Raw genomic sequence first — 26,560 nt, 5'->3', positions numbered from 1 at the left:
GTTCAAGTGCTTTTAATATGGCTTGGAAGATTGTACAGATGCTGACTTTGTTTTTTGTGGCATTTCCATTGTTTGAAACCGTAATTTTGGAAGAGGTGGTTTGTTACTCTGTTGGTCGGCTACTCACAGATGACAGTATTTTGGAAAATGAAAACAAATTTCAGGTGCCATTTTATAACCAATAGGAAGGAAATCCAGCTATTGAGCTCCAAAAAGCCAACTGAATTTTCCACAATGCTCTTGAGTAATAATATGTGTTGTCTTCTGTTTTACAAATGAGTCTTCACTGAAGTGCTTTTAAAATGGTCAATTTTTCTTCATTTGGAGTTCCAATATTTCACTATGCAGCATTAATGTTTTTTGAGTTGTTGTGCTAGTGGTTATCTTTTAATGCAGTCAGTCCAGTGTCTTGCAACGTGCTCAGGTTTTAACAGCTGGTAGAGGAGAAGGAATGCAGGCCGTAGCTACTAAAATGAATTCATTGAGAAGCAGTGCTGTAGAACTTGCCTGTCTCAGTCACCAAATGCGCAGCATCTGTGGGCAGTCACTTGAGGGGAATGCAAAGAAATCCAGCCACCAAGTACTCAATCCCTCCTTTGTCACATGTCTTTGCTGGATGTTCAAAGCAACCCTAAGCAACTGTTGTACTGAGCTCCAGCACCTGGTGTAGCAGGCAAAAAGAATTTGCTGTTGACTTCAAACAAATGAAAGCTTTTGAGCAAGGAGAGGATTCACTGTTTCTTCCTCCTCCTGATGTTCTGAGTAAGAAGCTTTCTGCAGTGGTGCAGAGGGAAAAACTGAAGATGCCAGAAGTTGTTGCTGAGATATTCCACACCTTCTCCCTGTTAAGTAGTTTATGGACAGCTGTTGACTTGCTCTAAGAAAGTATTCTGGTGAGAACACTTTATCTGAAATTACATAAATAATGTATCCGCTTGACAACTGTTGAGTTTAGATCCCTTCCGCTCTTTTCCATTATGGTAGAAATCTCATAGTTTAATCACAAATTTACTCAGAAATCTCAGGGTTGTACCGGGATACTTTTAACTTTGATTATAATTTTTAAGCCTTTGGTTTTAATTTACAGGGTAATATTTTTAATTAAAAAGCACATATTTTTAATTAAAAGTACAACGCGCAGTTTATTTCATACGTACTCTCAATTTAATAACTTTTAATTACATAGATGCTTTTGATCTTTTATTGCTGGTATAATAAGTTTATTTTTAGCTAGAGATTTTTAATATTTGCTTTCATATACTGTACAGTAGAATCTGAGCTATTTACTCTCAAGCTAGCAATTGAATATGATTCAGAAAGTAAGGAAACAAATGAAAGGTGGAATGGGATAATGCATCATAAGTTACTGTGTTTTATTTACTGCTTTTTGTGCATGGAGGATGAATGGACACATTCCATATTGTTGCAGTTGTGGCACTACACTAGGAAAAAAATATTATTTAGGTTTTATTTGAGAATACTAGTTAATGGTCACTGTGGCTATGTTTACTATAAGGAAATTGTTCAGAATTGAGGATAACAACACAAGTTTAATCATTGGTTTTGAATAACAAAAGAATGCATAACTCACTAGTGTCTTTTGCAAATGTCAGTCCCAGAGTAAGTAAATAAATCTGCTTTGCATAAGTAGCTTAACAAGTGAAGTCTGTTCAATAGTAGTAGTGCCATGATCTCCAACCAGTACAAAAACAGATGCATACTGATTACGTAGAAGGTGAAATCCAGCCAAATGAGTGGAGCAGGAATTGTGCTATTGAACTGTAAAGATGGGATTTTACTATAAATTTGTTTCATAGGATTCTTGCATGTTCCCTTAAAGAGGGAAGCTCATTCTCAAGTCTGTGGCCCTTGAAAAGAGATGGCTCTGTATTTGCAATGAACAGAAAGCTTGAACTGGGACCAGTAGTGGGAATGGCGTACTGCAAGGATGAGAATGGGCCAGAAAATGAAGGAAAACCGAAGCAATCCAAGACCGCTTTAATTAAGCAGAACTACAGATGCAAGCATAAAAATACCAGTGCACAGACAGAGAGCTCTCGATCAGCTCTGACTGTGAGTATGGAGCTAAGTAGTTTTGTGCTGTAACACTTTTCCCCACATCATGAAGTAAAAAGACTCAAGACTTCTTAAACTGAACTACATTTATTCAAATTATTTTGTATTTTTTTCAGTCGGTGAGTAAAATGTAGACATATATTCTTCATGGGCGTCTGGTTGGTATCAGCTAACTAAAGGTATGTAGCCTATGCCTTAGTTTGTGCCTCAATTTAGTTTACTTATTTATTTTTAGTAGGATTGTTTTATGTTCTTTCTGTGTTCTTGAATGCAAGTGTGGAACTAGACATTACTTCTGAGAGCAATCTCATTCTTTCCGTTAAATCTGACTAGTGTTAATTAATTCTACTGAGAGGTCCTTACAACCTCTGAGGCTGTGCTGATCAGATTACAGTTAAATTTCAAAAAATATTTCATAGGAGCTATTGGCAAATTTGTACATTTCATAGAGTTGTCAAATCAGGATAGCTAATAATTCAAAATAGTTGATTTATGTCTAGAACTGAATTCATTTCTGTTTCAGTCACCTGTAAAATTAGTTTCTCAGCACCATTTTCTATGGAAAATGGTTTTTCAAGTACTGTGGATGAGAATTAGGAATTATGTAAGCACATTGTTAGAATCATTTGGAAATTAAGGCATGTGAATTACCATTGAACAGACCCAACTTATAGGTCCGTGAGTATGGGTGAATTTAATTCCCTCTTTCTATATAGTTTGTTTAGCTCTGACTGAGCTTAGATTTTGTCACTTCTGAGGTGAGCACTTTGGCAGATTTTTCACAACAGTAACAACTGTAGGGGCATGTGGGTATGTGCACACGTGTGTATATATGTGGATACTTAGAAAGATATTCATTCTCTATGTTCAGTTGTTTGTGGCAACTTTTGTTCTTCATCATGTTAGCTTGGTTTTAGGCTTTAGTAATAATCATACTTAATTCTTGCCATGGCAGATGGTTTTTATCATAGAATGGCCTGGGTTGAAAACCTCCAACACCTTTTAGTTTCAACCCTCCTGCTATATGCAGGGTCACCACCAAGCACCAGACCAGGCTGCCCAGAGCCACACTTAGCCTGCCCTTGAATGCCTCCAGGGATGGGGCATCCACAGCCTCTGTGGGCAACCTGTTCCAGTGTGTCACCACCCTCTGAGTGAAAAACTTCCTCCTGATATCTAATCTAAACTTCCTGTCTCAGTTTAAGACCATTCCGCTTTGTCATATCACTATCAACCCATGTAAACAGTTGTTCCCCCTCCTGTTTACACACTCACTTCAAGTACTTCGAAGGCCACAATGAGGTCTCCCCAGAGCCCTCTCTTCTTCAAGCTATACTTCTGCTGTTTTAGAAACAATACTTTAATTCCCCAGAAAATGAATTGTCTTTTGTATGACATACATACTGAATTTATCTTGGTCTGCAGCTTGTTGACATACTTGAAGTTTTCATGCCTGTCACAATGTGAAGCTTTGCTCATACTGTTTGCTTAGCTGGGCATCAAACAACTTTTGTTGCTTGATGTATACAGCACATACACAGACACACGTGCAATACTTTTAACAGTTTGTGTTTTGCAAAGCTTGACAGGGTGCATACTGTACTTGGTGTCCTATGATCTGAAACACAAACCAACACAATGCTTGTAACTTAGCCTGATGCTTGGTTTCTAGTGATACTCTTGTCTCCAGTGCTTGAGCTATCGTTTTGTTAATCTGATTGGTCTAATTTGTTGTCTAGTAGAGACTGTAGCTAATGAGACTTGAATCTATTTGATGGTGATCAGCTCAATGATACACTTACAAGTGCCTGGAGTTCCTTCAAAACCAAGAGTATGGATTTGCTGCATAGTGATGTAGTCAGTGTTATAGAAGTGCTTAGGTCAGAGACAGTCTGCCGTTTGTTGTTGTTGTTGATTGTTTTTGTACGTTTCAGCCTGCTCGAGGGCCGTTCCGAGGGAGTGGGTCGTACCCCTCAACTCTGCCCTTGTGAGGCCCCATCTGGAGTGCTGTCTCCAGAGCGCGTGCGCGGGGCGGTGCCGCTTGCCGGTCTCCACGGCGACGGCGCGGTGCCCACCGGGAGCTCCGTTGCGGGTTGTGGTGCTGCGCAGGAGCGGCTAACAGCTGTCCTCATACGCAGGTGCCTTCCGCCGCCATGAGGAAGGCTGCGCGGCCGTCCCTCGACAGCTCGGAGGGCGAAGAGCTGCTCAGCCCTTCCAGCTGCTCCTTCCCCTCTTCCCGGCGCGGCTTCCGCGGGGGCGAGGAGGAGGAGGAGGGGCCCGGTTCGTTCTCGAGTACGGCCTCCCAGGGGGCAGTGAGCAGGTCGGTGGGGCGGGGGAAGGAGAGCTCATCTCGCTGGGGCGCTACTTGCGGTCCCATAGTGCGGCTCCACGGCGGGGTGAGGGACTGTGGGCCACGCTGAGCTTTGCCTGCAAGCATTTCTTGAAAGAAGAGCTAAACATCTAAGAGAAATCTGGGGAAAGCAATCAGCGTATCCAGAAGCCTTGGATTAAAACAGCCTGTCAGCCTGCTTGCTGTCCCTCCTCTTTTCATTCTTTTTAAGCTCAAGGAGGGAAGGTTTAGATTGGATGTTGGGGAAGTTTTTTTACAGAGAGAGCAGTGAGGTGCTGGAACAGGCTGCCCAGAGAGTCTGTGGATGCTCCGTCCCTGGAGGTGTTCAGTGCCAGGGGGGCCCTCGGCAGCCTGGTCCAGTACTGGATCTCGCAGCTGGCAGCCGTGCCTGTGGGAGGGGAGTTGGAGCTTGATGATCTTTGGGGTCCCTTCCAACCCAAGCCATTCTATGGTTCTGTGATTCTAATGAGCACCCTAAGACTGCAGGTATAATCATAAAGAGCATTTCTTACACAGCCACTCCCCTTCCCCACTGTTTCTCAAAGAGTGTTGTTGTTGTCTTGAAACTACATAAAAGTTAGCCAGAGGCAGACATTTGCCATGGGAAAATTAGTATTTGTAGAAGAGAAGAGCTGAAAATGAGGCCTTGTGTAATTGTGTTAGGTGTTTTCATAATTTCAGTATAGATCAGCATTACGTCAGATGGTGTGACTTCAATGACTATGGTGGATTCTGCTCATCAAAATTCAGTACTAACGCCAAACTACTAATCTAAATCAATTTAAGATACTTGTATTTAAATACAAATGTATACTTGAGAGTGTGGTACTTATCAAGTCTGTTATTTTAATTACTCTGATGAAGGCTATGAATATGCTGGCATTCTAGCAGGGGGTCCTGTGAAATTCAGGTTTTGTGTGGATCATAGCGCATCACAGCAGGTAGACAGCTTTGTGCCAGGACTGCTAGGACTGCAGTGCTCTTCTCCATGCGTTGTCTGTGTTTGTTCTGTCAGTTCCATTGCACTGGCAACATCTCTAATTCCTCGTGAACATGCAAGACTTTTTATATAAATATATATGTATGCATATACATATATAATATATAACATACATAAATATATGTATGGTGCCTCTTTCATAGCTTAAGTTAAGCAAACAGAGTTACTCCCTGTAGTGAAGTGGTAGGTGTTTCCAGAGTGCGTATGTTCATATAAAATAGTAACATGAAGTCTAATCTCGTTTTGTTGTTAAGAAAAAGTACTGTATAAGGCAGAGAAGAACTTAAAGAAATCTTCTGGCATGTTTTCAGTGTTTGTTGAATTCAAGCCTACTGCACTTTCTTACTTAGGAGGGAGTACAGGTACAGAATATTATAAAATATATTTCTGGCCTGGAGGTAGGATCATTGCATTACTTGTGAGTAAAGTTATGAGTGAGTTCTGCAAAGTGTTCTACTAAGTCTCACCTTGTATAATATAACTAAGCGTTTTGCACAAGCTGTATTTTTTAAGGTGTATTTCCTGTGAATGTGTTTTAAAGAGGAAAATTTTAACTTAGAATGAGTGGATTCTGAGTGCTGAAGCTATTCAATATCCTCCAATTCTATAGGACTTGAGAGACTGAAAATGATCTTGATTATACTTTGCTTTTGCAAAAGGCTGCTTGCCACTTTGAGCCTCTCAGTGACAGAAATGCTTCCATGTTTCTGATACTGGGTTTGGTTAGTTCATAAAAGGTAATGTTTGAACCTGTTCCACAGTCCGGAACAGAGAGAAAAATCACAAACTAGAACTTGGCAAGTAGAACACAAGGGAGTTGGTGAGGAACACAAAATAAATGCTGTTTACCATCTCAGAGATTACTATGCAAGTAAGAAGAATAATGTAATTTTTGCTACAATAAAGAGAAATGTGATTTTTTTTTTTTTTTTTTTTTTTGAGCAACAGCACTGGATAGACTTTCAGTCAAAGTTCTGACATAATATTCTTTTACATTTCTCATTTTTAACTCAGGAATGATGATGGATCTGAAATAACAGAGGCAAACAAGCAATTCCCTTTGAAAGATAATCTTTCAGCATGGGAAGAATGGTTCATTGGAAAAGAGAAGGAACTACGTGCCCGCTTACAAGCTAGAGCTGCACAGGTGAATGTATCTTAGCTTGACATAAAATCTAATAGCAAATAGTAAGCACCAAATACCAGGATTTTATTTTCTATTGGTTTTAGAAAAACCAGCCATTTTGTCCATTGTTTTCAGTTTCTTTTGACCTCTGTTGTGTTAGGTTTGACAGTTCCAGTGTGATTCATGCCTTGAGCTTTTTCTTTTGCTAAATGTTCCATGTAATTGAAGTGGTACTTTATAATATTTTGCTTATCCTACCAACAGGTAATGATTTGAGTTTAAAAGAGCATAATATATTGATGTAATTGGTACCTTGATTTTCATCATAGTTACATATGCCTGTGTGTAGGTAGTAAAACACAACAGGGTGTGTGCTGGACGTAAGCACTGCAAGCTGCTTGGCTATACACGAGGCATAGTGTTGTTACCCACTCAGTGGGTAATTGCACAACTGCTTGGTGTCATTTCCCAGACTGTGCTTCTCTATCCCAGGATTTCTTTCCCTCCTTCCATCTTTTGACTCCCTTGCAAACCAGCAGTTCTTGAACACTAAGACTGGGGCAGAAGTAAGTGAGAGCACCCTATCTCTTCTTGATTAATATATTTGTTGTTGCAGTTGATTGAATGATACTATTGTTTAATTGGAAGAATTGGGTAGTGGTTAGAATAATCACATCAAAGGTAGATAATTTCTCACTTAAGTTACTGATTTACCATTTGACCTTGAACAACGACCTAACTTTTCTGTGATTCTTTTAATCTGTAGAGTGTAGGTAACATACAGATTTTTTTTTTTAATGTGGGTTGCCTCACACTCTTTTCTGTAACTCCCAACACTGGCAAGTCTTAAAACAGTGTGTTAGAAATCAGTGTAACACCAAAATAGTTTGCTAAACTTGAGCAATATTTTCTGATCTATTCATATTCTCTACACATTTCACATCTTTCCTTTTAGATTCTAGTTTGGTAACTGTCCCCCTTTTTTGATTTGTAAGCATGAAAAAAGAGCCAAACTAGTTGCTTCTGTTGTACAGCAAATATGGTTTGTGTATGGACTTCTTATATCGTCTTGAGGAGGAACTGAAGCAATTTATTCTTATATATCATGTAAGGTTGCTGTCTTAAATATATATTATAAGTAGTTAGAGGACAAGTAGAAATTAATGGTAAATGTTTTCATCTGGGAGAAAGAATACAGTCAACTGTTTTGTAAGATATCAGAAAAGGACATAGTGTGTGATTGTAATATAAAAACGTGTTACTATGTTTACATATAAAATTATTCCAAACCAGTATCTTAAGAAACGAGTTTGAATTCCTAGAGATTGTGCTTATGAGAATACTGAGTCTGCCTTGACTGCAGGAAACATGGATACACATTTGGAGTAAATAGTGAGTACAGTCTTTAAGATACTTGCGGAACCATCACCTTTTACCTAAACCAGGATACCTGCAATACAGATGTCTTAGAACACAAAAGAGATGTTAGTTGTTTAAACTTTGCCTCAGCAACAACTGTATTTTCAAATTTTGTCTGGATTGTAAGTGTTCTATATAAGCTTTCTGCAAGCTCCTAGTTTTTCTTGATGTCTTACTACATTCACATCCACCCTCATAGAAGAGGAGGTTCTCTGTGCAACTGACTGCACTTTAGGGACCATAACATAAGGTTAATGAAAGTAATTTCATCCGGAGTTTGAAGGTATGAATTCTTACTGACAAATAATACTTTGTTCTAACATTACTCTTAGAGATACCAGATGTCTTAAATTATCTTAATCATGATTTTTCTTTATTGATTCATTTCCTCAAAGAGTCATAAGTAATTGTGTATTTACTGTGTGTCTTACAAAGATGAAATACTTCAGAATTTCTTCTATTATATTTAAAATATAGGTCTTATTCTGAAATTTGATGAAACCCTTAAAAATTTTTGTTTCAGTAAACTTAGACTTAAGCCCTAATGTTCCTGTACTTTTGATATTAAATGTCACAGGTGAGTAATACATTACTGAGCTTTGATGCCTTCCTGAATACAGAGTAGTAAATCATCTAACCTTTAAGTACTATAGAAAAGTAGTAATACCAATTGAGATACCATTGACTGATGACGTTTAAATGAGCTAAGGAGGGATTTGTGTGGAGGTATTTCTGGAGCCCAACAAAAATATTTGTTTCAAGTTCATGCTGTAAAAACTATACATTTCCACTGGTTATATTTCATAATGTTTGTGTTAACTGTTATTCATTTTTTTCCAAGATCTTCATGAAGAGAAGTGTTCTAAATGTAATGTTTAATATTATTATTTTTTTTAACTGCAGCACTATTTTCAGTATTTCCAGTATTGAGCATACTGGTATATGTGGTGGTGACATATTAAAGATCTGTGCTTTTTTTTTTTTTTAATTAGGAAATGTATATACAGCTTGAGAAAATGAAGCAAAAGGAAGAATTTGAGAGAAGGAAAAGGACAGCTGAAAAGAAGCTCAGAGAATGGATGCAAAAAAAAAGAGAAGAGGTAAATTATACTTCAGCTGCAAGTATTCTGGCACATGCTGTGCTTAAGTAAACCTCTGTACAGTTTACTTAGACTGTTTGGACAGCCGTGTTTGTAGTTTGCTGAAAAAAAGACTGTTTTAACTGAAAATTACAAAAACATGCTCACACAGTTAACTAATTTTCCAAGACTGATTTTTTTATTTTTTATTTTTCCCCCATGAGGTATAAAGAGATTTGTTTTCTGAATAGTCAGGTAACTGATAACTGTCCTACATCTTGGGCAGTAGCCTTCTGCTAATTACAGCTGAGGTTCTGATCTTTGGCGTACCCTAGTCTTTCTGACTTCCTAGGTTCAATGCCTGAGCATATTGATTATAGTCTACAACTTAACTGCAATGTCTTGTACACCAAGTAGAGCCAGAAAATGGAGTTAGTTAAGTACCATTGTGGACAGGAAAATAGTATGGTAGAATTGAGAGAGATAATTGAGTTGTGAGGCCAGATTCAGGAAATTATCGTAGCCCACAGCTTGCAACTGGGAATTTCTTCATTTAAAAAGTCATTTCAGAATGGGATCAGGCAATCTTTTTCAGTTCTCTGGAGAGGATGCCAAAATCCCATGTCAGAAGCAGCCAGAATCCTAATCTCGACAGGACACTGTGCAGCTCTCTGTCATACAAACAGTGTGTGTGCTGAGTGGTAAAAATAAAGAAGCTGGGGAGATTCAGTTTTGTCTAGCCCCTGGTAATTCATGGGCATATTTGTTCGTTGTCTTACTGTCTATAGCAATTCAGATTTCTTACTGTTCCGTACTGCTTGTTCTCAGTAAAATCAGATGAAAAATTTCACAATAGCGCTGCTTTGGCTAGGTATCAAGCCCTAATACATTTATCTTCATTTCATCTTCCAATTTAGTCTAGGACCCCTAGAAAAACTTGTGTTTGAACCTAGCTTCCTAATTTCTGTTAGCTCTCCTAATTTCTGACTAGAGGACTAGCATAACCTCGAACCACAGCAATCCCGATTTAAGCATTTATTATGATGTGGAAGGGGACCTTCCTTATTGAAGTACACAGCGAAAAGTGTAAGATTGATTATTCAGCACAAACAGTGACATTTTCCCCTTCTAAAACACAAATTGACAGCTTCCTGCAACAATTCATTGACTTGAACAAGCGTGAGTTGCATGTTAAAACTGTTCACAGTTCGAAACTGAATATTCTCTTTGGGTATCTGTCTATCTTAGTCAGCTTCTGTACATCTCTACCTATTTGTGTCCTCCTTGTAACTTTATATTGGTGGGTTTACTGGTTAACTTCTTCCTTTCTGTTGGCAGTGGGACGAGGAGGTCTTTTTGATGGTAGTATCAGCTCAGAGAACAGTGGGGGGGAAAAAAATATTCATGTCTGGACTTCTACATGTTATGTTTTGGAAGCTTATGGTCATTCTTAGGCCATGTCCCAAGCACTTACCAATAGTAATCTGTTTTTCATTTAAATCAGATGATTCATTGGCTTGTCTTTTATGTAAACCATGCTCAAATCAAGAAAAAACTGATCTTTGAAGGTTTAGCTTTCTTAAGGATTTTAACGTTTCTGCTGCATATTCTTCCACAGTATAAGTTTTCACAAGATTACCTTACCTTACCTTACCACAAGATAACACATACTGAATGATAAGTATGTCAATTCAGTGGCTAATCTGTGTTTGTGAAAGATTTCACGTGAAGTTTAAGGTTGGATTCATGAATACTTGCTATGATTTTTCTCAGTAAATGTATGTACATGTGCAAAAGGTCTCTTTATTTCCTCCTATTAGCGTGAAAAGATGCTCCTTGAGGGCAAAACTCAGTTTTCTTCACTAAAATAAACATTAAGCACTCACCCTGTTTGCATCCTGTTGGTGATTCCTACCTCTTCGTAGAGAATACAGAAAATGCTTTACAGGAGATGATCCTTTCAGGGATGTTACCTTTGTGATCTCTGCAAATCTGAATCCTTCCCCTTTGCTGAGTACTGTACTGATGAAGGAAGTGAGGGATGTTTGAGCGTATGTTAAACTTCTTCCTTCATCCTGAGCACAAAGTCTTTAAGCAGCTGCAGGACACTGCTGGAAAAATCTTTATAATGTGACTGTAAGGCATATCCATGCCAGAATATTTGTGTGTGCCTGAAAGAATTCTACTGTTTTTCTATGTACCAAGCCAGTAGCATTTGGTTACATGGCAACGTCAGTTACATACAGTCCATTAGGGTCAAGTTAGGAAGAAGTACTTGAGGATAGTGTTTATTTAATGTATATATAAAACCACGTGATGTGACGTTTTTTCATGCTTCCAGTCATTTTGCATAAATTATTTTAGAAAATTAAGATGTTGTCACCATTTAATAAACTTCAATGTAAGTAAGTTTTTGTGATTTCAAAGGTTGAGGGTGAACTAGAAACAGTAATTTGAAATAGGAACTATCAGAGAATGTTCTAAGCGATGAAATATGTACGGAAATATTAAAAAAAAAGTTGCAGCTCAGAAGGAAGGAGAAACTTAATAAAACCAGGTGCTATTGTGGTTCTATTAATGCCTTCAAAATTTACACATCATTAAGATAATAGACCTCTGCTGGACAAAAATAATTTTACTTTCTCTGTCTTCGAAGGTTGAGTCATTAGTAGGCAGACAGTAAATTGTCTGTCTGGTTTGTTCTGTTTTAGATGTAAGAGAGCTCTGTGTTACAAGTCACAGGAATATTGGTCAAAATATTTTAACTCTAAAGGTATCTCCCGACATGGATTTAGATTCCACAAGGAAGTTTAAAACCAACACTCAAATCTTTTTCTTCATTACTGTTTACAGATGAAAATGAGGTGTGATTATAAATGCTGGAAAAGCAAAGTTGTCCAATGTCATGTTTTTATTATTAAACAAACCTTATTTTGAGATGGATTTAACTGGTACACAGAACTGGACTTTGAGCAAAACCGTTAGAATGTGTCTTAATGTTTCTGATATTCTAAAATGATTGTTTGATTGCTAATTGCTGTAGTTAGACTCCAGTTCCATAACGAGCTATTTGTAGACAAATTATGGCTGAAGTGCGAAGCTTAAAAAGAAAGGAATTGACATCCTTGATTCCCCACCCCCCCACCCCCCATCATCATATGTCTAAATTTTGAATAGACAATGAAAACTAACCACTGTCTCATTTCTTCAGATTAGAATTAGTAGTTGTGAAAGCTTATTTTCTTCATGTCCGTTTGTTCTGATGCTTTTGTTGTTGTTGTCAGATTTTTTTATTACTGTTTTTGTTCTAGATTTTTTTTAACCAAGAATGGGTAAAAATGTTATGTGGAGTAAAGTTGTAAGAGTTAAATAAATTGCACGTATATATATGTCAATTTTTGGATTGAAGCAGTGCAACTCTACAGAAAGCTAATAAATCCTAGTACCATAGATAGATGTTCATGTCTTCAAAATATTTGAGAATTCCATTTCTGCTTCCTTCCAAGAATTTTTCTCTCATCTAAATTCTAATGGTTGAAAATGTGATTAGAGAACTGTGGCTGGATGTAAAATGAGTAGCAAAAGTTTCATAGGTAAGGTTGTATATGTTCAGAGCTGATCACTCCACTCGTTCATTTGTTTATACTGCTTCCTTTGAAGACCTCTATTCAGAGTTTGTCCAAAATGGTCCAGTTGCAATTTCCCTCACAGTGTGAGCAGACACTGGTTCTGCTGCCTCATTATTTCCTGTGTTCTACTCAGTGGAAGTTTCTGGAGATGCTAGTAAAAAGCTCTTCTTCTGTTTTGGAAGCTGCTGCCTGAAGCCAGTTTGGTGTTTTGATTTTTACTTTGTTTTATTCCCTCATCTGCCTTTAAGTTTATAAATTAAAACACATGTAGCCTTCTTCCAAGAAGACTTTACTCTCAGAACCTTATCTCTCATGGCTGAGGACTGGTACAGAGAACTCATTGGTTTACAAAACCTTCATCTTTCCAGCTTCCCCTTCTTCTTTACTCTACATCCTCTTCCAGATATTTCTGAAAAGAACTGAGGATGGTTTTGATTATGGACTTCTATACAGTCTCACACTAAATGCTCTTCACGTAAACAGGGTCCCAGCCTCTACTATTATAGTTTCTAAGCATAATCCGGGTTTAAGATTTCAAGAGTGCTATGTTTACAAGTCCATATCTGAAGAACCCCAGTTACATATGACCTATTATTTTGCCCTATTTGTTGAAGAGGAAGCTTGTTGTTGACAGTAGCAAGTTTCTTCTTTACATAACTGTTGATCCACAGATGTGAAGTCTCTTTGGTTCCTATCAACAGCTGTGGGATTGAATGCTTAAATCAACTAAATCACTACATTTAAGTAGTGATATAGTGATTAATTGCTATCAAATCAGAGTACCAGATGCTTTGAGAAATGCATTGTGGATGCATGCACTGTGAAATATCTGTAAAATGTGACCATTTAATTCTTTAGAGTATTATAAATTTCTTATAGAAACCTCTTACAAATTCATGCAAAATAAAGTATTTGGATTAAAGGTAAGGACTGATGACAAGTTTTTGATTAAACACTTAAATTGACACTGATGCAGTTCTCTTCACTGTTTACACTCTATTTAATGTATTTTCCAATTCTGTGTAATCCACTTTTATAACTGCTGAACTACTTCATTGTTAGGATATTGGTAGAATATAAACTTAGAAATATCAAGATCATTCAGTTTGTGTATATACTTAGGTGTATGTAGAAGAACTTCCATTATATATTGTTAGCTAACCCTGGTAGGCAGCTAAGCACCACACAGCTGTTCTCTCACTTTCCTCTGTATCTTCCCATGCAATAGCAAGATAGAGAGGAGAGCTGGAAGACTGATAGTGAGAAAGCTCAGGAGTTGAGATAAAGACAGTTGAATTAGGTAAAACAAAAGCTTCATGTGCAAGCAAAGCAAAATGAGTTAATTTACTACTTTCCACTTGCAGGCAGACATGTAGCCATTTCAAAGAAAGCAGGGTTTCATCAAGTCTAATGGTTATTTTGGAAAACAAATGCTGTAATTCCAAATGTCTCCTTCCCTCGCCTCCTTCTTTCTTCTAGCTTTCATTGCTGAGTATGACATCATATAATATGGAATGTCAGTTTGGGTCAACTGTCCTGGCTGCATTTCCTCACAGCTTTGTGAGAACTCCCAGCCTACTTGCTGGTTGGACAGCATGAGAAACAGAAGGCCTTGAGACTGTTCAGCCTTATAGAAAACGCTGGTGTGTTACCAACATTGTTTTGGTCACAAATCCAAAACATAGAACCATATAAGCTACTGTGAAGAAAATTTAGTCAATTCCAGCCCAAACCTGTATGTGTATGTAATGCACATATTTAAGAGTAACTGGAATCTCAAAAGCAGAATATTTGCATCATAAACAGCTGTAATTCTCTAAATCATATTCTTAATATCCTTGTCTTTAACTTGCATATAATTTAACTTGCACATTGTTATATTAATGTGATATTCAGCAAGGCTGAGAGAGTAAATAATAAAATTACACATTTTGCACTGAAAAAAAAAAATTCTGATACCAATATTAATTTGACTAACATCTCAAATGTGTTGTGTCATTAACTAGAGACTAAGACATTGCTTTTAATTTTTTCTTAAAATGAAGTATGACCAAAAAAGATGTTACTCTTAGAATTTTGATAGTCAAATTTTTTATTCCTCTTTGATTTCTTTCAGCAAGACTTCCTTACTTGCTGAAAAACACCATTCTCATGTGAAAAATTACAGGATGGGAGAATTTGCTGTTGGTTTTTTCATTGAAAAAAATACATACAATTTTTTTATTATTTACTTTGTTTTTGGCTGACAGTCATTATAAGGAAGAAGCAATAGGAAATATGAAAGTTAAGCCATCACGCTATAAGATAATGAATGGCAATATTCTTGGAGACAACTTCTCTTTCTTGGTATGCTGTATGAGTCCTTACAGAAGAGAGATTTGCATCACAACCCTTTTTCCAAAGACATGCTGAGTGCACGTTACCTCTCGCTATTGCTAATACAGCATACAGACTGTTGAGCAGTTTGAGTATGACTTTCAAGCTAAAAGGTCATGCTCATGCTCTTTTTCTTCCAGTTAATGAATATTTAATTATATTTATGAGGGAGTGGTATTTTTAAGCATCTAAACCTGGAATGTGGAATACATTACAAAATAGTCTTTTTTTTTTTTTAAATACAATGTTTGATGTCTCTTCACATGGAATTTATCTTTGAGGTTGTGCAAGGCCAGTCTATATAATTTTAGTTTGTACCTGGATCTTATTTGTGTAAGGCTTACCTTTAGATTTCTGTAGTAGAATGAACCAATTTCTCACATTCTGTGTTGAAATAAATTGTGGGTAGTCTTGCAGAGCTTAAATTCAGAGTGGCAGATGATTAAAATAAGAGCAGTTGTGTTTTGTGGCGGCTTTTATGGAGTCTGTGTTCTTCTGAAGACTTCGAGAGTATTCACAGACCAAATGCACTAAGACTTTCTGCTTGTCACTTATATCAAATACCCACATGATAATTCTTTAAAGAAACATGGTTCAGGAGAATGATGCTGTAACTGTCTTAGAGCTCTCCAACTTCTAGACTGTAATAGAGTCCACATTGACTTTGTGTACACTGTTGTAAACCTGCCCATTGATAGTGTTATATCACTGACTTCCTTTCTCTCCTCTTGTCTTTTTTTGCTTGCCAGTTCTGGAGAGGTTATAGAAGTATTTATGTGAGCGAGGATTAGTGATTGAGCTGTGTAATAGGACTAAATTGAAAAGATATTAACAGTAGGCTGAATGACCTATATTTCTGAAGTTGTTAAATGCAATTGACGTTCCAGATTGCTGCAAATATATATAAAGGAATTTGCTTATATGTTCTGATGTTGACAGTGTGGTCTTTTCTTATATTTCATCAATCATTCAGTATTAAACGATGCTAGAATACAGAAACTAAGATGTCAGAACTGTGAAATGCAACCATTGGGCATGTCTGAAAAGAAAACTGTCATATTCTGTAGAGTAGAAAACAGGAAAACAGTTGCTGTGAGAAGTGTCTTAAAAAATTAAAACAGCATAAGTTTCTGGAAATCTTTCTATTTACAGAATCATGACATGGTTTGGGTTGGAAGGGACTTTTAAAGATTGTCCCCCCTGCCATGAGACTGTGTATAGAAAATGCAGAATATAAAGCAGCTCTGCACTTGATCCTTTTTACAGCCACTCAGTTAATTATTAATATGAAAGTACACGAATGTATACTTTATTAATTTTCTTCCAGTTGGATATGTTGTCTCTGTTTCACTGCTAATTGGGCTCATTTTCCGCTTTAGAAATTCTTTTTGGCAGAAGGCAGAAATTCCAAGTAAAGTGTGATGCCTCATAGAATTTAAATTTTCTTTGACAAGTCTCAATATTTACATAGGTCTGATTTTTCTTTAAAGGCTAATCGTTCTGTTGATGAGACACTGGTTTGATACTAACTCAGTAAGGCATACGCTGCCCACTGAGTCACCAGTTCTGCTTTGTGCAATGGATCAGTTTGTTCTGGGTGGGGGACTTCCAACTACTGACCCAGCCCAGTCTTTATGAGGTTCCGACACCCGATAGGATTGCAGCCCGTAGCAGTGAACCTTCAGGCCATATCTGTATCCTTTCTGCTTAACAATGTGTTTGGGTGGAGTGGCAGGAGAACGGGCTCTTCCTGCAATAAGTAATGAGATGTTTTACAATCGATACCTTAATTTATGTAACATGTGTAATCATATTTTAAAGTATGTGTAAACTTCCTACAGGTTTAGTGAATAAGTATGTCTGTTTGGAATATGAAATCAAAGAGAAATTTTAAAACCCAATCTGACAACACCACACATAAACAGATTATATAATTTCTATTCCCCTTACGTATTTGGAAGGAGTGTGAAGGAAGGATTGAAGAACATCATGTGCATTAACATGCACATTCCTAGCCTTTTTGATAGACTTGTATAAGAAAAAGTAATGAGAATGGGGGGAAGCTGGGAAGGCTGGAGTGACAGGAGCTTGACACAAACAAGATTATTAAAGCAGCTGGGAATGTGTAGTAAACCACCTTTCTGAAGGAGTTGTTTTGTGCTAGAGAGAAAAAGAAAGCATTTCTGATTTATTTGCAGAATAATTTTTGGGCAGCTGCAGAGTCTGCAATTCTGTAGGGACTCTCCCAGTCCTTGTGATTCCTCATTGAAAGTAAAACTTCAGCAATAGCTTTGACTTTCACGGTAGTATGCATGGCATTTTGTTGTTTATATAGGGCCTTATTTAACTTTGGGGCAGCACAGATAGTAGCTAATGCAGTCCCCCACAAAAACCTTCTCTGCAAATTGAAAATATACGGATTTTGTGGATGGACTGTTCAGTGAATGAGGAACTGGTTGCAAGATCATACCCAGAGAGTAGTGGTCAACAGCTCAACATCTGGATGGAGATCACTGACAAATGGTGTCCCTTAGGGGTCAGAACTGGGACTGATGCTCCTTAACATCTTTGTCAATGGACATGGGCAGTAGTATCAAGTGCGCCCTCAGCAGATTTGTGGATGACGCCAAGCTGTGTGCTGTGGTCGACACTCTTGAGGAATGGGATGCCACCCAGAGAGACTTTGACAGGCTGAGCTGTGGGCCTGGGTGTACCTCACGAGGTTCAACAAAGCCAAGTATTAGGTCTTGCACCTGGGACGTAGCAATGCAAGCTGAGGCGTGAAAGGATAGAGCACAGCCCTACCAAAAAGGACCTGGGGGTACCGGTGGATGGGAAGCTGGACATGAGCCAGCAGTGTGTCCTCAAAGCCCAGAAAGCCAACTGTATCCGAGGCTGCATCAAAAGCAGGTCAAGGGAGCCAATCCTGCCCATCCAAACTGCCCTGGTGTCATGGAGTTATCTCTATATCTGTGTTCATGACAGGGGACATAGGCTTGAAGGGGAAAAAAAAAAAAAAAATGAGGAGAGGAGAAAAAAAGTGTTACCCGTTTATGTCCAGGCTGTTTATGGCCTAGTCCTGTGACTAATGGAGGCAGGGCCGGTGCCTAGGGAGAGAAAGGGTGGTAGGGAGGGGGTAGGGTAGGGAAGAGAGTAGATGGATCTAAAAAAAAAAGAAACAGAGCAACAGCAATGACCTGAGGAGGAACGTTATTTTACTAAATATAACAAAATCAAACAAAATGAGAGTGTCCAAAGCCGAGGCCTTATGCTGTAGACTGCAGAGGGAACCACGTGCGCTGCCACAAAGCTGTGCTATGAGAGGGAGAGCAGCTAATGTCCTGCCAGGAGCTCCACCTTTCTTCCTCTGGGCCCCAAGTCCTCTAGGGAATGCTGCTCCTCCCCTCCGAGAATCAAAATGCACAAAAAAGGCAGTCCACAGAACCAGAACATTAAGTCTTTAACTCCCACTGTTTTACATGCTGTTTTGAAGTGGAATACTGACAACAAAAATCACAAAACCACAACACTTGATGAGACTTCACCTGGAGTACTGTGTCCAGATGCGCAGTCCTCAGTACAGGAGTGGCATGGACCTGTTGGAGTGCATCCAGAGGAGCACCACAAAAACAATTCAGGGCTCCTGTTTGAGGACAGGCTGAGAGAGCTCGGGCTGTTCAACCTGGAGAAGAGAAGGCTCCGGACAGTCATGAGAGTGGCTTTTCAGTATCTCAAGTGGGGCTGTGAGAAGGAAGATGCTGGACTATTTAGCAAGGTCTGTTGTGATAGGACAAGGGAAAATGGTTTTGAACTAAAAGAGGGAAGAAGTAGATTCCGATAATAAGAAAAAAACTTTTTACAATAAGGGTAAGGAGGCACTGGAACAGGTGAAGTATGTCCCATCATTGTGGACATTCAGGGTCAGTCTGGAGGGGGCTCTGAGCACCTGATGGAGCTATAGGTTCCCCTACATGAACATTCCCCTACAATGAACATTGCAGGGGAGTTGGACTGGATGACCTTTAAAGGTCTCTTCCAATGAATGTATTTTAGCTAAACTCATTAGAAGTATTGTGATTAAGAATTCATTATCTAAGAAGCTTCCCTACCCTCATTTTAATTCCAGCCTTTAGAAACTTTTTTTAGCATATTTTTCTGCTTAACTACTGTCCACCATTGAACAATACCCTCAGATATGAAAGGGGCCCATTGTTTTGGCTTCTCCTGTATTTATTTTCCTGAGATACCAGAGTCTCCCACTCTGTCAGAGGTGAATGTTGATGGTATATCGGTAGAGGTTGAACTTTCCCACCAATATTGTTACATGTTGTTGCTGTGGGATGGGTGGCAGCAGAGGGACAGTCTGGCAGAATGGGTTCTGACATGGAAAGGCATTTGGAGCACAGGTGCTTCATTGAATTCCTCCATGCAGAAAAAATTGCACGCATCAACAGTCACTGACATGGAAACTTGTACCTTGGAGATTATGGCAAATACAATTAATAAAGCATATTAAAAAATCCATAACATAGCTGCAGATGTTAAAATCATATTATCACTTCTGGTATTGGCAAACACAGGTAGGAGCACAGTAATGCAAGTAATTTTGTAAGCTATCTCCTTCAGATATAAGAAGATGGCAATTTAGCATTGTGACGTATTACAATGAAAGGAATGCCACGAGTAAGCTAAGGTTAAGCTTAAAATGACTTCTTCATCAAGACAATTTCACGTAGTGTTGATAAGGATTTGAACTTGAAATTGTTGTTATCCAGTACTCTCTTACAATAGAAACAGCAAATATTTTTCACAGAAAATCCATTACTTTTAGGTTATTGGCCCCATTTTTACACCTCATGCAATAAGTGGCAGAAATGAGTTAGTGTTTTGCAGGGCCAATATAAGCTTATGTTTTTCTTCTGTATTATGCCGCTTTATTGGATTGCTGATGGGTGTTATCACAAAGGACAAGCAAGTATTCTGTTTAGATTAAATCAAGATAATTGTGCTCTTCCCTAGCTCCACTATTATGTTTTCCGCTTCTTTATGCATAATTGGATTTTCCAGAAGTGTGGTAAATCTGAAATAAAAGTAGAGGGAAGAGCTGGCTTTCTGTTTTGCTGTGTTTGTAACAACTAACATGAGAAGAAAAGAATATTCCTGTTTGTATTGTAAATATGTTTTTCCTCTTTTCACTGAAGAAGACATCCAGATTATTTTACTTTACAGTTCTAGTTCTGGGCATTTGGTGTCCATACTGCCTAGTGCAGTAATTCTGGGATGGTGTAATTTCCTGCTAAACTGCAAATCTCCTCTGTTCAAGTGGTATAGTAAAAATTTGTTGCAGTATCTAGAATAGTTTAGATTCTTTTAAAAGAATATTCTTTTAAAAGACTTCTTTTTAAAAAGATGTCTAAATAAATAATCATCAGAGTAAACATAATAGTATAGAGAGTCTGAAAATAAATTATTATCAAGTTTTACAATAAGTGTGTGTTTTTAAAAAAATTTTGTTTGCTGCTGGTGATGAGTAGATTTTGTTTTCAGAGATTGCAATGTGATTTTTTCAGGGTTATGATAATTTTATTTGTAATTATGTAATAAAAGTATTCCTCAAAATAATGACCCATTGAAATATATTGCATTTTTTAAATTCTGCTTCTTTGGTCTATTTTATCTAGGAAAGGAGGGAAAGAGAACAAAAATTGAGCAAAGAAATGGCAGAGAAAGCCACAAGGGAACTAGAAAAAATGCTGTTACAAGAGAAGGCCAAAGTGAAGTATAATGAATGGTTAAAGAAGAAGAGAGCTGAAGAGTCAGAAAAGAAGAAGAAAGAGAAGGTATTCGTCAGTTAATTATGTATTTGGATGGCATTACCTAACATATTAAGTATATTGCTTAATTAAATTAATTGGAGTTTATCAGATGGAGTGATGTATGTTAAGAATAGTTTCAAAAGTTCTACTGTTGATGCATTGAAGATATTGGGGTATGGCCAGCAAAGGAAGATGCACATTAAACACATATTTGTTACTAGTTCTATTGCAAAGCCAAGCAAACCCTCTGCAATTGTGATGTGTTAAGAGAAACAGAAAAATGAACCACAAACTGTATTTCTCAGCCCCAGCAGAAAACAGGCATCCTTCTAGTAATTTTTCTCTCAGCACCACTACTATCCTGATAGTTAAACATATAATTAGAAGTATTTTTCTTTCTATTTCTCTATACCAGTCTGATGCTAGGAGTCCTAATGTTAATGTTAGTTCAGATTGAATAATTAACCAGCGATTTATCTTTATGGTGTGCTCTCTTACATGTTGTAAGCTTCCTAAAACACAGACATTAAGGACCTGGAGCAAATTATATATAGATATTATATACTGGTAATGCTTGTGCCTGAAAACGAGTGGGCAACTACAACTATTATGCTTAAAGTTGATTGATTGTAATTAAGTTTAATTAATGGTACAGTTTTATTTTGCAATTGAATTTGTAATTTGTATTACACTACTATTAAGTGTTAGGGGGATTGTGGTTAGAAGAATTTGTCTGTGTTCCTGGTGTAATTATAGCTGTCGTTCTTAATGTGCAAAAAAGATTCATAAGTATTTCTTAAGAGTATATACTAATTCCTTTGGATTATCTTAAAAATACCTTAAGTTGTTTCAGACCAATTTAGAGGCCTCAAGGACCTTAATTCTGTAGATTTTCCAAATTTCTCATATAACTGGAACACACTTAAATATTCTATACTGGTTGTATTTGTGTCCTGTTTAAACCAATTCTGTGTCTCTGCCTGACCTCTAAAATGAACAACACAAGGAATGTGGAACCAAAGTAAATGGGAGTCTCAAGGCAGATTTAAACCAACATATGTTCCCTTCAGTCCTCTCTTTGTTAATGTAAGTTCATATAAGTCATATTCACAGTATCAATTAAACTTGATTTAAATCCAATTGCAATGCCTGTAAAAACATACTGTTTTACTCTCAATACTAACTGTCCCTGCAGCTTGCAAAGCAGCCTAGGCTGATTTAGGACTGTATAAGTATGGGCACATAACCAGAGTGAGTGGCTGTCTCGGATGCAGTAGTCTCTTTAGGATAATCACAGTCCAGTAGGCTCTGTTCACATTCAGTGTGTTTTCCACATGTAGTCTTCCAAAAGATTCTTATTTGAAAACATTTCTGGAATATCATCAGCAATCTGGGAATCTACAAAACTTTTATTTGTTTTCGTATATTACAGTGCTTTGTCTCTAGGCATCTTAGATTATTTTATTTTCAGGAAAAAGAAAAAGAAAGACAAGCTGAGCTGCAAGAGAAGAAAGAGAGAGCAGAGAAGATCTTTAATGAATGGCTACGTAATGCTAGAAATAAACCACGCCCTGCATTAAATGGTTATGGCTTTCCACATGGGAAGTCTACAGGTTTGTACTCTTACTACACATATGCAATGACTTAGGATGTGGTTCCTTCCCTCTAATCTTTTAATGTAAAATGAAGCCTGTTTAAGATTTTCATCCAGTATCTCATTTTGACACATGAGAATGAATATCCCATATGGTGTAAGTTGGAAAAGCTTTTATGGTCAGACATTTGTATGTTTTTTATAGACTCTTTGATTCTATGATTTATGTCACTTAGGAGGAAAATAATGTTACTTGAGAATAATGTGGTATACCAAATTATAATTGATTTTGATCTCATTATGTTCCTTATCAGGCCAATTACTGGTTCCTGTGAAGCATATCAGCTGTGTTGACATTGTAAAGTTAGTGTTTGTGTTACAGAAAACATGTGCCCTCTTATTGCACCAGAATCCATGTTAGAAAAAGAGCGGTTTTTGAGATGCAAAGATTAATAAAAGTCTGGCAGAAGTTCTGTTTGAAAAGGGTTACGTGGGAATTAACTTCTATTCTGAGTGACAGTTTCCATTTAGCTTTGAAATGGCTTCACACCTCCTCACATCTGTTGTCATATTCTTCTTTCACTTTAAGAGGAATTGTGAAAGAGGATGCTGATGATGGTGTGGAGTTTTGAGAGTCTTACTTTGTTATTGTATTTTCTTTGTAATTCCACATGATACGAAAGCTGAAGAGCAGTAAGAAGTAGTATTCCGTATTACACTGCAGTGCTTAATTAGATGTCCTTTAAAAAAAAAGATCTATACTTTCATCTTTATTTTGTAATAGAATCAAATCATTATTATTTGTATTTGTGACAGAAAATATTCTAGGATCTAAATCCTAGATTTTGAATGCTTAAGAAAATCTATGTAGCAGATGAGCAACCAGTTGCTCTTCTGCTTACATCTGTTTATAGATGGTGATATACTTCACTTTCATGTTTTGCATCGGTAGCTCATTATTTCCTGACAAATGCAATCACTTAAGTGTTTTTGTGTGTGTGTTTTTTTTTTTTTTTTTAAGAAGTATTTCTATACTCAGTATTGTTCATGCAATAGAATATGTTATAGACTTTGTTTTACCCAACCTCATGGTGTATGCACTGGAATTTCACTACAGACAAGTGGCTGACAGAACAACATGTTCCTTCTGCTGTGTTTTAGGCTTTCTTGTACTGGTCTAAGGACCCTACATTAATAATTGCAGACAATTAATTAAGTAGTGGAAAACTAATATATTTTTCTCCTCGGTAAAATGAAGAGTTGTAGTTAAGCAAAGATGGAAAAAATACGTGTATTTTATTTTTGTGGTGACAGGATGTAATATTTATAAATGCTTTGAAGCAATGTGATGTAACCAATTCACATACATACGCATCTTTTAAGTATACAAGAGACTGAGTTTTTTGAATGTTGCATAGAATTCAGCCTGCTTTTGTTTTTTTAATACAGATAAGGAATACACTAGTCATTGGTAATAGAGAGGTTTTATCACTTTGAATCATTTGAATTGTCACATGCATTTACTATATTCCTCCTAAGACGTTGTTCTGTCTTAGTCTAGGTGATTATTGGAACTGCATGCATTATAAAGCCCGTAGAGTACATATTCCTTTTCAGTTACATATAGTTTCTAAATGTTTTAGGGCATCCTGATGGAAATTCATATCCAGCTCCAGCATATTGCAACCCCATTCCTTGGAAACCAGTCCACGTTCCTCCTCCAAAGGAAGAAAATGCTCTTACCATGAAGAACAGTAAGAGATCTGTATCTTGTCTGTCACATAAGTCTTCACCTACGGTAATATATAAACCCAAGAACAACCTTTGTGTACGATCCTCGTGTAGAAAGTAGTTACAGTACAGAAAGCAAAGTCATTCATAGGAGCTTGAGTGAGCTGGAACATAAGTATGAAGTTATACGTACAAACTTGTCTCTCTTTTTTTTTTAATAACCAGGTTTTGTATTTATAGGTAACTGACTGATCACACTGTTATTCAAGGGTTTTTGTGTATTGAATTGCAGTGTTGTTTTTTTTTTTTTAAGTGACATTTAGCCAATTTTAATGGGACTGTACTTCAATATCAATAAAACATACAGGATTGTTTGTTGCTTTCCTCATTTTTTTGTCATTGAAAGACTTATTTTGTGCATTTGATTATTAATTCGGGCAACAGTATTACTGGGTTATTTTAACAATGCTAATTATGACAAACTTTAAAACAATTCTTGGCTTTATGCACAAGAAACTCAAGGCCTGCGTGCAGCTACAGAACAATGATGACATTGGGACCACAGAAATATATTCTGATAGCTTACATTGCTGGAGCACTGTAATGGATCTGATACAGGCCCTTTAGGTCAGAAGGGATGGGCCAGCAAGGAGGAGAGAGCTGCAGCAACAACTCATGAAGCTTTACCTAAGGACTGATGATTAGCCGGATGAGACCTTATGAGTTAGGATCAAAGGGAGACCAAGGTGAGTGATACTGCAGTGGACATCTGCTGCACACTTAAACCACCATGAAAAGGGAAAAACAGCAGAGAAAAAGCAACTAAGGGAGCTTCTGGAGAGTATTCATGACTTCTTGACCCAGTTGACAAGGAGAAGCTCTGTTAAAGGAGTCTAGGTTGAAAGAAATCTCCCAAGATCATCTGATCAAGCCCCCTCTTGAAAGAGAGCTTTAAAATGCATTATCAGATGTCCTGTCAATCTGAATCTTGTAAATTTTCAATGACTAGGACTCCACCACTTCTCTGGGCAATTTTTTCCTGATGTTTAGTTGTTCTTCTCATGATTTCTTCTTCTTACATGCAGATGCAATTTCTCCTGGAGCAACTTGTGTCCATTCTCTCTCTCTCTGTTATTATGTGGTGAATATCTCTGTGGCTATCTTTTAGATATTGGAATATAGATTAAATCTCCACTGAGCTTTCTCTTTGCTAGGCTGAATGAGCACTGTTTCTTCAAATATTCTTCATATGCCACTTTCCAAGTCTCTAACTATGATACATGAAACAATGGGGAAGTAAAAAAGTGCAGGAATTACATAGACTTAATAATCAAACAAAAAGATTGTGAAATCTGATGAAGTTACAATTTTTGTTGCCATTAAGTGGTTTTGATTCTCATCTTTGGGGGGAAAAAAAAAAGCCTTAACCTGCTATACCTAATAACATTCTTATCCTTTTATAAAATCTAACTGCTTATTTATTTAGTCTTACCTAGTTTGACTTCTAAGCACTTCATAATTGGACAGTTGTCATTGCAAATGATGACTGTAATCAAGTCTGAGCATTGTGGGATTTTTTTAAATTTCACTGTCTTCCTGGAAAAGGACTAATGTTTGCAATTTGCTGCTCCAGCTGAATGCAGAGAAGTTCATGGGACCCGATGGGATTCATCCCAGGTTACTCAGAGAGCTAGTTACAGTCACTGCAATACCTTTCTCCATTATTTTTCAGTGTCTGGAAGTTGGCAAAAAATGTTCCAATTTTCAAGAAGGCAAGAAGGAAGACTGGTGGCTGGTCACTATCAGTTCCCTGGAGCTAGTTCTCTTTAATGTTTACGTAAATTACTTGGAAGTAGGACGAGAAAGTGTTTTGAGCCAGTTTGCTGATTATATTAAATTCAGAGGAGCTGTTGACTCCATCAGGGGTGGAGAAGCCTTGCAGAGAGATCTAGAGAAATTACAAAGCTGGGCAATCACCAACCACATGAAGCTTAACAAGTGTCGGATTCTTCACCTGGGAAGGGGCAGCCTTGGTTATACATACAGACTGGGGGGATGAGACACTGGATCAGCCCTGCTGAAAGAGGTTTGGGGGTCTTAGTCAACAGCAAGTTGAACATGAGTTAGCAGTGTGCCCAGGCAGCTAGGAAGGCCAACCATATCCTGGGGTGTATTGAGCATGGCAGTGCTAGCTGGTGGAGGAAAGCGATTGTTCTGCTCTACGCTGCAGAGGTGCAAACTCACCTTGAGTACTATGCCGGTTTGGGATGTCACAGTACGAAAAAGATATAAAATTATCTAAGTGTCCAAAGGAGAGCTACTAACATGGTGAAGGATCTAGAGGGGAAAGACTTATGAGGAGTG

At 37.6% G+C, this 26,560-nt stretch overlaps 1 protein-coding gene across 1 annotated transcript; it reads left to right on the top strand.

The window, feature by feature from the left end:
* The first annotated feature begins 4,152 nt into the window (after window positions 1-4,152).
* On the top strand, window positions 4,153-24,584 carry CCDC34 (coiled-coil domain containing 34). The gene is made up of 6 exons (XM_003641284.6): window positions 4,153-4,396; window positions 6,441-6,573; window positions 8,964-9,071; window positions 20,737-20,895; window positions 22,343-22,484; window positions 24,109-24,584. Exons 1-6 carry the CDS (start codon window positions 4,230-4,232, stop codon window positions 24,315-24,317), a joined length of 918 nt encoding a protein of 305 aa, XP_003641332.2. The 5' UTR covers window positions 4,153-4,229; the 3' UTR covers window positions 24,318-24,584.
* The last annotated feature ends 1,976 nt before the right edge of the window (window positions 24,585-26,560 follow it).

Source organism: Gallus gallus, chromosome 5 (assembly GCF_016699485.2).
Source record: "Gallus gallus isolate bGalGal1 chromosome 5, bGalGal1.mat.broiler.GRCg7b, whole genome shotgun sequence".
Classification (NCBI taxonomy): domain Eukaryota; kingdom Metazoa; phylum Chordata; class Aves; order Galliformes; family Phasianidae; genus Gallus; species Gallus gallus.
Note: the sequence above shows the minus strand (reverse complement) of the source record. Positions and strands in the feature narration are given on the sequence as shown.

Coding starts and splice junctions, on each gene's coding strand:
- CCDC34 (XM_003641284.6), top strand. CDS start 4,230: ATGAGGAAGGCTGCGCGGCCGTCCCTCGACAGCTCGGAGGGCGAAGAG. Junction 9,072..20,736: donor TGCAAAAAAAAAGAGAAGAG/GTAAATTATACT, acceptor TATTTTATCTAG/GAAAGGAGGGAAAGAGAACA. Junction 22,485..24,108: donor TCCACATGGGAAGTCTACAG/GTTTGTACTCTT, acceptor TAAATGTTTTAG/GGCATCCTGATGGAAATTCA.